The following is a 12,554-nucleotide window of genomic DNA, read 5'->3' as shown; positions in this document are numbered from 1 at the left end:
TGACACGTCAGGCGGTCAAAAGCTACGGTCATAGTGGAGCGGCACAATAGCGCAACCATTTTTAAAAAATAAAAAAATATATACTAATATATTAAAAATCATTTTCTTAATTATTAATTAAAAAAATTAAATATATGAGAATTCAAAGTAAGTAGGTAAATTTAGTGGCATACTTGCATCTACAAGCCATGGCGAAAGAAAACAAGGTTCTAGATCCTTTCCGGTGTCTCATTAAATGGAGATCACAATTTTAAAAATATGATCATTCCGCACGAGTGATATACCATACCTTCATCTCATTCTTGTCACATTGCGTTGATATAATAGCACCCATCAATCACTAAATCATTTTTTTTCCCTAAAAGTTCATCGAAAATGCTGCATCAACGTATTAGAATTGAAATAAAATAGAGATGCAGTACATAAGATAATTCTTAATAGAAGAATATCGTCCATGACGTCAGGGTTTCATCTTTTTTCAAAAGGGGAAAAAATATCTGCATGACAATATCTTGTAGCTGCAGGGAGGCAGAAGCGGCCATACCTAACATGACAATCAAGATTGTTATAGATAAGATCCAGCAACTGTTGGCCAGGACAACCAAGAAAGAACAATATTAGCTTCAGTCCGAGCTTCCCAGGCAGGAATGACAAATTTGGGGATGGTAAACACCTTATTTGGTAGTCCAGAATCCAGATTACTCAAAAATATTTATCCATTGAAAAAAAGGGGCAAGCATAACTGACCGAATCATGTTAGAATCCAGTAGCTAAACCGCATTTTCCATTTCATGGGTTCAATGATAAACCATCGCTGTCAAAATCCCTCTGCTGCGTCTAATTGTAGAAACTTGCAGCCTTTGTATCAGAATAGAACGCGTACATCTTGGTATTGTTTGTGCACCGATAAATTAGGATTGTAGTTTAGATACTGTCGTCCATAACAAGGAACCAGAAGTTTGAATTCTATAGAATTGAATTTCAAATCATATCCAATTCAACTGCAACAAATGTGGCTCTAAATCGGCAAAACCAGGGCACTGCATGAGAAGAGATACCAAGAAACCGAGCCTTTTGAACTAAATCCAACTGCAACCAGGTATTTTCCTAACTCCTTTTTCCTTCATTTTTTCCCTCACAAGAGAAACATCCAACCATCGGTCAGCTGCTGCATAGATGTTGGACAACAACACATAATTAGCGGGATTATGTGGCTCAAGCTCAAGAAGGCGAGCAGCGATCACCTCCCCTAATTCCACGTCGCACTGTAGCTTACAGGCCCCAAGAAGTGCACCCCAGGCACCAGCATGTGGCTCCACCGGCATTGATTTTATAAGTTCATAACCTTCTTTCAGCCTTCCTGACCTGCTAAGAAGATCGACCATGCAAGCATAATGATCAGGAGAGGGAACCATGGAGTAGTCATATTTCATGGATTCAAAGTAGTGCCAACCCTCCTCAACAAGCCCAGCGTGACTACACACTGACAGGATAATCGTGAAGGCTACCTCATCCGGAGCCAGCCCTTCGTTTAGCATCCTATTGAATAGGCCAACAGCCTGTTTCCCATGCCCACGATACGACAGCCCTTGTATCATGGAACAATATGAGATTAGGTCCTTATTGGGCATTTCCTCAAACAACTTCGTCGCCAACTCCATGTTTCCACACTTCGCATTCATGTCGACACGAGCTGCAGCAACATGAGGTTGACAAGTATCTATTTTGCTCCGGCTCACATAGGAGTCAACCCAAATAGCCAATTCCAAACCACCCACTTGGGAACAAGCTGACATCAAGCTTACCATAATATACTCATCCGGCTTTACACCACTTGAATCCATTTCAAGAAAAACTTTCAACGCGTCGTTAGGCTGACCATTCTGTGCATACCCCGATATCAAGGTCGACCACACAAAAACATCCCTATCAGGGACCTGCTCAAACAAAAACCTTGCGGAAGCCATGTCACCCGCCTTTGCATACCCATCAATCATTGTAGTATAAGACACCACATTCTTTTCGGGCATTTCATCAAATATCCTTCTAGCACCCTTCAATTCACCCAGTTTTACTAGCCCGCCAATAATTGCATTCCACGACACTATATTTCTCTGCGGCATCTCATCGAACAGCCTCTTTGCCTCCACTAAATCCCCAACAGAGGCATACCCGACAACCATAGCCGTCCACGAAACAACACTTCTCTCAGACATATCATCGAAGATCTTACGAGCACTCGCAATCTCTCTACATTTCCCATACAAGTCAATCAAACTCGTCCTGACGTAGGCATCCCCTTCAACTCCACACCTCAACGCGGACCCATGAATTGATTTCCCTAACCCAACCTGGCACTCGCTGGAACAGGATTTAATGAGCGACGGGTATGTGTACTTATCGGGCATGCGCTCCTCCCTCTTCATGCGAATAAAGATCGAAACGGCGTCGATGAAATGAGACTTCTCGCAGTAACCACTGATGAGAGAGTTCCAGAGAAAGTTATTGGGCCTGAGAACACGGTTGAAGACGCTGGTAGAGTAGGAGAGGGTGCAGAGGGAGTTGCAGAGGGAGACGAAAAGGGTGACAACGAAGTGGTCTTGCTCGAGGCCTTTGCGGATGATGTGGGCGTGGAGTTGGTGGAGTTGGAGGGAGGTCTTGCAGGCTCTCAGGAGGGTTGGGACAGAAGGGATAGAGAAGCTGGTGCTGGTGCCGGTGGTCGACTTAAGTTTGGGGAGGCTATTGGAGGAGAGGAAGGTAGAGTAACTGCGAGGGAGAGGCATGGGAGTAACGATGTGGTGTGGACATGGCTTTAAATAGAAAAGTCTTTAGGTGTTCCTCTCATGTCATAAGGCTTTTTGTTTCAGCCCTTTTCAATTTCGGGCATGGAACAGAAGGGAAAATTGGGCTGGCATAATGTCTATAAAAGTTGCTAACCCACTTAAAAAAGATAGTTTCGGCCCAACATGGAATCAACCCCTTCATGAACCACCCAACTCATGTGACGACCAGAAAAATATATTGGTTTTTTTTTTTGACATGTCCTTGTAATACGGCATACCTCGTTGGATTAAAGTATAGAAAGGCTATGGACTGGCCCAGTTATACAAAAAATTAAAACAAAATATCAATCAAGGTGTTTGGATCAAAGCCCAACCCTTTTTCTTTTAATGACCTCGTCTACATGGGCTTTAGATGGATGCAATGGTATTGTTTTGTAATCTTTTATGAGGCCATCGTGTAAAATTATAGAATATATATATATTTTTTTTCTTTTTAGGAAAAACCACCTTCTTTCAAATGGAATTATGACAGAGTCGGGTCGGGGTTAAGTTAGAGAGCATCGTGTGTTTCGGTGTATTATGCACCGTCCTAATAATAATTAATATGCATGGTTAGGTGACTTGAGCCATGCACCATCTATATATAGGGACCAATCTATTATAAATTCAAGCTAGCTGATCAAGCTGGGAGGGGAGAGAGAACATCCATCTATATTTCTTCTTAATTCCTACCGATTGTATTTGTAATGTAACATATACAACAACTTGGGAAAGCCGGTGCACCTGAGAGACCTGCGCGCCTAACAAACCAATGACTCAATCTAACATGACCATCTACTGATCGATCTTGACTTTGAAAATCCAAAGTTATTAGTTGGGGACATCAGATCAGTACTTTACCTTGACATTTCCGAAATCCTCTTCTTTTTCATCTATACTGGTCGAAAGAGGTATATATAATATGTATATATTTAAAAAAGTAAAATAGCACCCTCGTGTATTATAAGACTATATATAAGAGGTAGCACATAAATATGATTTCGTCATGCTGAAAATACATTTCCGCCCTCTAATTAAATATTAGATGTTTTGCGTTTTACGTCTTAAACTATTGGAATTGATATTATGTATTAATATCTGAAAATACATTTCTGTCAGATTTTTATTCAAGACTAGTACTCCTAGTCATGTATTATGTCAGTTTCGATAATTAAAAGATAGAATATTAGTCCACGCGTCTCATAAATGAAGGAGACCGGGTGATGATGCAGCATGCGGTCTTCTTCAGTTTGCTAATGCCTTCAAAGTTAGGCCAGCCTCGATTAAGACAGGTCAGTGCCCTGTCTAGAGTTATTCATTTTGAAAGAGCAACCTGTGGAAAATTGAGGGTCGTCCCAAAAGAAAAAAACCACCCCCTGCCGAAACAAACATGAAACACAAGTGCAGGATCTATCCATCAAACCAATTAGTCGATCACGACATCCTGTTTTATACGTAATGTCTCCATTAGCATTAGTCATGGCCGGCATGCAGGAATCCCAATTAAACGTACAGTACATGTGCTTTGTGAGGACTTCTTGTCACATTTTCGTGACTTTAGGGTACGTTAAAAACTGTCTTCGCACATGAATAAATTAAGGAGCTAGCGCGCTGTCTCATTTAGTTCCGCTTGATGCACTAGCATACTTTTTCTCCTCAGCTATTAGTTCATTGATTTATGAGTGAGCAAACTGTCTTAACGTCATTTTTTTTTTTTACGTGGGGAGGGGATCTGAACCTTGGTTCTCTTAGTGAAAAATTAAGATGTTGCCAATTAATCCAAAGTATCTTGACAAAAGCTGGGTATCCAGCCCAAAGACAATGCGCCATTATTATATTGATGTCAAATCCACGTAATCGGGTCTAACGTTATATTTATTTGTTAAATTTTAGGATACCGTTTTAATCCAAAAGGTTTAAGTTCGTAGGTAATTTGTAGAAGGATCTCATGTTGCCTTGACGGGTATTGAAGCTGAAACAGATTACTCCAAGACTGGGCACTACAAGAATAAGGTCTTGTTCCAGCAATTTTATGTTTGATGGAACAAAAATTGTTGCAAAAAATCTTTATTTGCAACAATTTTTATGTTGTTGCAAAATTTTTTACATCAAAATTCGAAATTGGTCTTTTGCAGCACTTTTTGGCTTTTTACGTCGACTATAAATTGCTGCAATATTCAAATTAATTTTTATGGCGATTTTTGAACTTGTTGCAACAAAAAAGTCGCTGCAACATCTCAAAAACGAAAAAAAAAAAACTTTTGCAACGGTTTTCAAATTAGTCAACAAAACCGTGCACCTTAATTTATACCCACTGTTTTTCACTTCCCCCCCCTACAGATCTTCACGCCTCCGATCTTCACATCTTCAGTACGTTCTCCGACCCCCTTATGGTCTACAGATCTTCCGCCGTCGACCCACCGTGCTGGCAACCCAACCAAGCTCATCTCCTTCAATGCCGTAAACGAACCCGGCCAGAACAGGGTCTTGTTAATGGTTCAAGGAGGAATTACGGCAAAAGAACTGGCCATGGAAGCACCAGCAAGAGCTAGCTCTCCAAGATGACCCACAAACATGATTGAGATCACCTGCAAACCGCTCACCGAGAGACCTAGCTCGAGTTGAAGAAATTTCAGACTGAAGACCAGGGGAGCCTCTGCTCCGGGATCGCATAGATCTGATGACGAAGCTCACGGCTTCGACGGAAACGACCCCATTATCGGTGGCTTCGTTCGGAATCACGATCCCGAAGATTTGCTTGAGGACTAAGAGCACAATCCTGAGGGCATTTCTGCGCAGGTCGACTTTTTTCGAGGAAGGATTTTGGGTTATCCAAGCCTACCAGGGGTCGTACCAGGGTTACCTACCAGACCCTATCTTCCAAGTACGGCTCGACGGCCGAACCCTTCACTCTCCGTTTTTCCGTCTGCCCCTCACTCTCAGATCGGAGACAGACGGTCATTGAGTTCGGCCGCTCCTTTTGGTCGGCTTCTAAGGGGAAGGCAGAGGATCGAAGGGAGAGGCAGAGCACCAAACAAATTCTCTCTCAGATCGGTTTCGTACGGAATCACTGAACTCGGCCACTTCGGCGTCGAACCAGTGACCTTCTTTGAGCAGTCTTGATGCGGGATGGAGGAGGACAAAAAGTGAATATTCTGGCCGATGGAATGAAATAAAGGGGAAGACCAGTTCTTTTCCTCTCTCTCGGATCGGCATTTTGGACGGAGTCACTGAGCTCGTTTTCAGATTCGAACCAGGGCAGCGCCGTATGGCTGCCGCTGTGGTGGACGCGGTTTGCCGATGTAAAGTTAGAACTATTGTTCTGCCGGCGGCACAGAAGAAACCCGTCTACTTTCTACCTCGTTGAGAAAAGACAGCATCAGCGAAATAACTAGTATTTGTGGTGGATGGGCTGCCGACGTAACGATACAAGTTACAGCGAATTGTGGATTCAGTCGAGGATGCAATCGATAATTGCAGCGGCATCTTTGGGGGACTGCGACGTTGTAAATCGACCCAAACAATTAAGTGCAGCGATTACAATCGGTTCTCCTAACGGCAGTTGCAACGGCTTTCCTCTGTTTTTCCCATCAGTAAAAAACGATGGAAAACATCTGTAAAGCCAACGATTCACGACATTAGCTGAGTTCCAGCAGTTGCAACGATTATATGGCGTCCAACATACGACGAAGCCACGATTGTTGGTACAGTCCATCAACTGCGAAATATAGGGTGATTTCCGAAGGATTCAAGAGATGCAACAGGGCGTATCTTTGTAGTGCGGGGAGACAAATCCATAAAATTAGTCTTCAAGGGAGACCTTGAAATTGTTTAAGTAACATATTGACATATAATTTTCTTTTAGAATTTTAAACCTGCGATCAATTTAGAACCGATTCTATATATAATATTCAACCATCACACCAACTTAATTAATTGTTTATGATTTAATTACTTGTATCGATCACACCAATGTATATTTCAACCTATTGTTTAGAAGAAATAATGTGATTTTTTACTTGACTATTAATCATGTGGCTCGTATCATCAAGAGATATTGATAAAAGGATTATGATTAAAAGACTTTAGTTACAAATAGCGATTACAAATGTATTGCCCCTTTACCGTAGGCTAAGGCTAGCTAGCTTGGTGGTCGTGTTCTCTAGGGCATGCTCAACATGACATATATAGTCGGTAAGGGAAGAAAGTCCAGCATGCATGCATGGAGTTTGATTTATTCCTAGTTCAAGAACGCATGCTTTTGAAACCCCATATATAGAAATATTGTCCTATACAGTACAACGCACGCTAACTTCATTACCATGCATTCCTGTGAATTAAGGGCAAGTCAACGGAGCTCCTTTCACAACTAAGGGCCAGCTTTGTCCCACTCTTACCAAATGGAGGGACCATACTAGCCTTTAATTTGTACAACCCTACATATACTGGTCCAACACCTAATATCTATATATATATATAGATCACCAGCCACTCCCTAAACTACGTACAATTCCTACACCACCACCATTGAGTGCCAATCAATGACCGAATTGCATTATTCATAATGTGCGGATCTTCATTCCATTCCATGAATCCGTTGTAGTTTGATCGCTAACTTAAACATTAGAGTACTCTTTGGGGAAACCGTGAACCTACAATGGGAAAAAAAACATGTTTTGAACCACTACTGATGATCTGGTGGGCCCAGTTCTAAAGAAAAAAATATTGATGTTGTGGGCCCCAAGTGGAATAGCCTCCGCATGCATTCTGATGGAGTTGAGTTGATTTGATGAGCCACTTAGGGCCAGGCCAGAGAGCCAGAAAAATAGGAGACGTGGCCTCTTCTGTGTATATTCGGCTCCGACATTATTTTTTTTCCAATTGACTAGTTATGGTCTAGCTACAATCCATGAATGTTACCTCTGGGAAATTGTTATCCTGTTTGGTTTTTTAATCGACTTTATATATTTGGTTGTTGTGTGTTTCTGATCTATTGCTGGCTGGATTTAGATTTTAGAGTGTTGTATCCAGTGCCAGATATTTGCGTGCTTGATTGCCGAACCATAGAGTAGGCCAAATAGCTAGGATGGTGCATATATGGTGTTAGGATTCCTGAAATATTAAATAATTGGGACTTGCGCGCAGTACTTTCAGACCCATTTAATAATTTCTTGGGCCAATTCATTCATTGTCCGATCGATATGCCTTGTATTTTATTAATAGATATTATATAGGGTTCTGGTATACGTTGAAATTTTAAAGATAAGTCTTATTTCAACAATATAACAAAATAATCGTCATGGAAAAGGGATCGATATGCGAAAGCAACACCAGTACTAGATGATGAATGAATGAAAGAGGACCGGCGGACGTAGGAGGCCGCGTCGCCGCCGGAAAGCAACAATTTTGACTGTTGAATATGACACGATCTTAATTAATTTCCAAGCACGTGAAATTGATAGAAAATTTTTATGCAACTTAATTCCATGTACTTACAGCTTGCATTAGTCTTTAACTTCATAGCTAGAAAATTTCCGATCAACGGGAAATTGATGACCTATGAAGTCCATGCAAGTACTATGCATACACGTGTCATTTCAATTTATGAGCTAGAATTTATTAGTTTTCAGATGTATTCTTTTCGATCTGGTCAATTAATAAAAGCGTGATATTATTATTATTATTATTGTAAAGAAAATAGATCGATGGCAGCAAGGCAAGTACCAGCTCTAAAGAGATCAGGGTTTTTCTTGTATTCACGTAAATATTTATATAATCTAAATGCCAGCAACCAATCGCAGCCAAAAGTAATGTACGTACGTAACATATGTCTATCTCATGCCACTTCGCGTTATAAATTATTCATATAGATCATGATATATATTATATGCTCAGGGACCACAATTTCATATTTATCCAAATACTGTACGTAGTTGGATGAGCAGCAAGTTTGGTGTGATCGAGATATATATTAACTTACCCTGCAATTTAAATATTGAAATTATGCATAGGATTCTTTTTCCTAATTCTTCTTTTTATACTTGTAGTTTCCCATCTTTCTCGGATTTCTTAATAGAATATTTCATCAAACTAACTTAAAATTTAGAGTGATAAATAAATAAATACATAAAACACTGAATCCACAATATTTATAACTATTTGATAAAATAAATTCCTCGTACAGCATCTTTAAGTCCTAAATAAGTGTCATGGGGTTACATTTATGTATCTCACTGTGTCATATGTAGAATTTGGTAAAAAAAAGTTAAAAGTAGTTTCTATCTAGCTAGTAGCTATAAACTGGTTTAGGCTGCTTTTAAATCAAGCCCAGCTATATTATAGCTTTCATGGCTGTCAGCAGACCCCCAAGTCCTAGCACCAAGCAATATCTAGATCCATGGTATTCTATAGCATATTTATTGAGGGATTGTTTGGAACGTGAGATAAGATGAAAATTTTATGAATGGTAATAAGATAGTTTGTGAATAGTAATGAGATAGTTTGAGTTGAATATTTTTTAAATTTTGAGAAATGAATGAGAAAAGGTTAAATAAAAAATATTATAAAATTAAAATATTATTAGAATATAATTTTATAATATTATTTTTATTTAAAATTTTGAAAAAGTTGAATTGATTTTTATTTTTTATTTCAAAGTTTGAGAAAGTTATAATGATTAATTTGAAAAAATTGTAATGATTAGTTTAAAAATTTTATATTTGAATTATGTTTAAGAATGAGACGAGATGAGATGAGAATTTTGTTATAAAATCTATTCCAAACAAGCTCGAGTCTAAATGCGTAACCTATATATGTAGCATGCATAAGTCCTAATACTCCAATCCATCCACGAAAATTTTCTTCCGGGGAAAGGGGAGATTATAATATTAAAGTTCAAATAACATGATATATCACTGTAAGAAAAATATTTATATATAATCAATTATTTATTATAAAAGTAATTATTTTATATTAAAACGATTCAATTCTTATCGCAAATATTAACGTTTATGATAAATGTTTGTTTTTGTTGTAGGGAAACCAACGTGTGTATTTTAGAATATTGTTTTGTCCACGCCCTGATCCTTACCTATTAAGTATCCGTGTACACGTATATCTAATCAAGTCAAGGTCTTCTGATATCAATTAAACGTGCAGTTAGGACTTGGAAATAGTCATTGAACTTCGAAGGAAAAAAGTCCAAGATAGCGGCTCCATATATGAAATCTTTATGCTTCATGATCTGTATGATGAGAGTTATGGTCCAAGTACTGATCCTTATATATAAATCCCTGGCCTATATATCTAATATCAGAACATCTAAGCTCCTCACTTTATAGCGCGTTGAAAACACGGGCATCTAGCTATGACAGTTTGATATTTAACAATGTAGAATTCTTAACTCAAACGTACGGTGCATTTTTAATATCGTTACTCACTCATGTCTTCCTCACGCATGCGCGCAATATATACATACATATATATATATATATATATATATGTATGTTTCATGTACTGACAAGCTAGATGCGTATCAAACTTTAGATTATGATACATTGTTCTTGGCCTTTCGGTACATGTTTGGACAGTACTAATACTGCTACAAACACGTACTGATACAGTCGGAAGCAGCCTTTTTCATAAAGTAATCAGTAGCAACGTAAACCTCTAATCTTTAAGCTAAACAATCATGTATGCATTCATGCATTTCTCATATGATCGGTTACTGCATGATAATTCCATTTTTTTTTTCTCCTGAAGCTGGAAACTATGGATATAAAAATTGTAACAACTAGCTAGCTAGAGATCAGCCTTACGGATTCATCTTACAAGCCAGGTAGCTAGGCAGAGTTTTACTGGGGAATTAAGGAATTCCAAAAATGGAAATAATAAATGCTTTTTCTACGTCATTATGGTCCCTTCATATCCATCACTGCTTTCCTCAAATATATATCTAATGGACCTGTCTTGTTCCCCAGTCTCTGAATAAACTACAAGATTTTCCAGATTATTACATGAGAAACGCGCGTAAATGGTCCACGAATTACATGACAGATTCCTCACCCAAGTTGTGGATTTCTTAATGGTCAAGGATTCCCGCACTTGGCCAAACAATGGCTTAGAGAAAGTTGAAAAAAAAAACTCAGGTTTCGGCACTTTGATAAGAACAAGTAGTCTCATCGATCGTTTGCAGCTTTGTTTTTATGAGGTACAGGTGAGAAACTATTTTATTCACTACATTATGTCTACAAACGATAACCTTTGGTAGGTTATCTGGACCGATCGATCCATTGAAGACCGTGACTTGTCATTACTCATTACTGAGACGAATTGCTTGATGGATATAATTATATTTAGTAGCATGACCCAGATGACACAACATGATGTACGTTTTTATTAGATAATGAAATAGGAATATACTGCGGCCTCAACAACCTCAATTATATATGTGACTCCAACATGTACTTAAATTACAACAGCCAGTCCAACCTTTTGTAGAGATGAAAAGGGCATGTCTGGATCTACCTGGAAATTGAGGTGGGTTTTGTCTGAAACTCACACAAAAGACATAATCTAACTAAAAAGAAATGAATATAAAACAGTAGCATGAGAGAGAGAGAGAGAGACGCCCAAAGAGTCAGACGCAAGTGAGTGTTGGTGATTAATAAATGAAAGAAATTAAGAAAGAGAGAGACAGAGGGAGATAGGAGTGTGAGGAGAGGATTCAAACACGACTGCCCCAAAAGGGAGTTAGCTCTTATCAATTTTGACATATATATATATATATATATCTTATTCCATCTCTCTGCTAATTATTGGAAAGGTAAGAGATCTGTACGTAGATCGATTTATTTCAGGTCTCGGCCAATCGTTTCCTTTCCTCGCTCAATTTTTCAAAACTATATGAATGGCCAAACACCAATAATGCTGTCATGCACGTGACAAATATACTATTATCTCAAACACGGGTGACAAAAGGACACTCGTTTATCCTACAACGTCAAGGACCACTACTCCTGAATAATGATCCTAATATCCTAGTTTTTCTTTACCAAATTACCCTATTCTCCATATAGTTGATGATGAACAACCCAATTACGTTCACCATGAGAAAGATATGGTAATAGTATGGGTACTAATAATATTGCTATCATATTATCTTTTTATAATTTTCCTTAGTAAATGATCAGTCATATAGAATAATAGAGGAGGAAAATAAAATATAACTCTTTGGACATATCACGCCTATTATATCGATAAAAACAAGAGATGGTACACTGATCATCATGATCTCTTTGACGAGATTAATTAGGTCCTTTGGAGTCAAACTAGCTATATATATATATATATGCTTTTCTTGAAACGAACTAGAACAAATTTGTATCATTTGTATATATATATATAATTATATTCCTAGCTACAATCGATCCCCTTCGACAAGGCTCGATCTGCAAATTAAAGCATGCAAAGAGCTAGAGGGACCGCTGGATCATGGCATGGAAGCAGATGACTGTTACGTCAGGGTGGCCCCGCGCCCTTTTGATTTGTTTGCCAATCTAGTAACGTGGGGTGTTCCTAGCTGCTAAATATTATTCACTTATAGCATTTTTCTTTTCTTTCTCCACATTCATGAAGAAACATGTTCTGCCGAATCCTGTAATTTTTACTGTCATATATGATGATACATCCTCATTCCTCGATCAGTTCACTAAATTGTCACATAAAATATTA

At 38.6% G+C, this 12,554-nt stretch overlaps 1 protein-coding gene across 1 annotated transcript; it reads right to left on the bottom strand.

Annotated features, from left to right (window-relative positions):
* Positions 1 to 335: 335 nt before the first annotated feature.
* On the bottom strand, positions 336 to 2,821 carry LOC122277444 (putative pentatricopeptide repeat-containing protein At5g37570). The gene has a single exon (XM_043087421.1). It carries the CDS (start codon positions 2,781 to 2,783, stop codon positions 1,080 to 1,082), a length of 1,704 nt encoding a protein of 567 aa, XP_042943355.1. The 5' UTR covers positions 2,784 to 2,821; the 3' UTR covers positions 336 to 1,079.
* Between the last annotated feature and the right edge of the window lie 9,733 nt (positions 2,822 to 12,554).

This window comes from Carya illinoinensis, chromosome 9 (assembly GCF_018687715.1).
Source record: "Carya illinoinensis cultivar Pawnee chromosome 9, C.illinoinensisPawnee_v1, whole genome shotgun sequence".
Taxonomy (NCBI): domain Eukaryota; kingdom Viridiplantae; phylum Streptophyta; class Magnoliopsida; order Fagales; family Juglandaceae; genus Carya; species Carya illinoinensis.
This window is presented reverse-complemented; position numbering and strand designations above follow the sequence as displayed.

What these genes read in the sequence shown, in the direction of transcription:
- LOC122277444 (XM_043087421.1), bottom strand. Translation starts at nt 2,783, where the DNA reads ATGCCTCTCCCTCGCAGTTACTCTACCTTCCTCTCCTCCAATAGCCTC.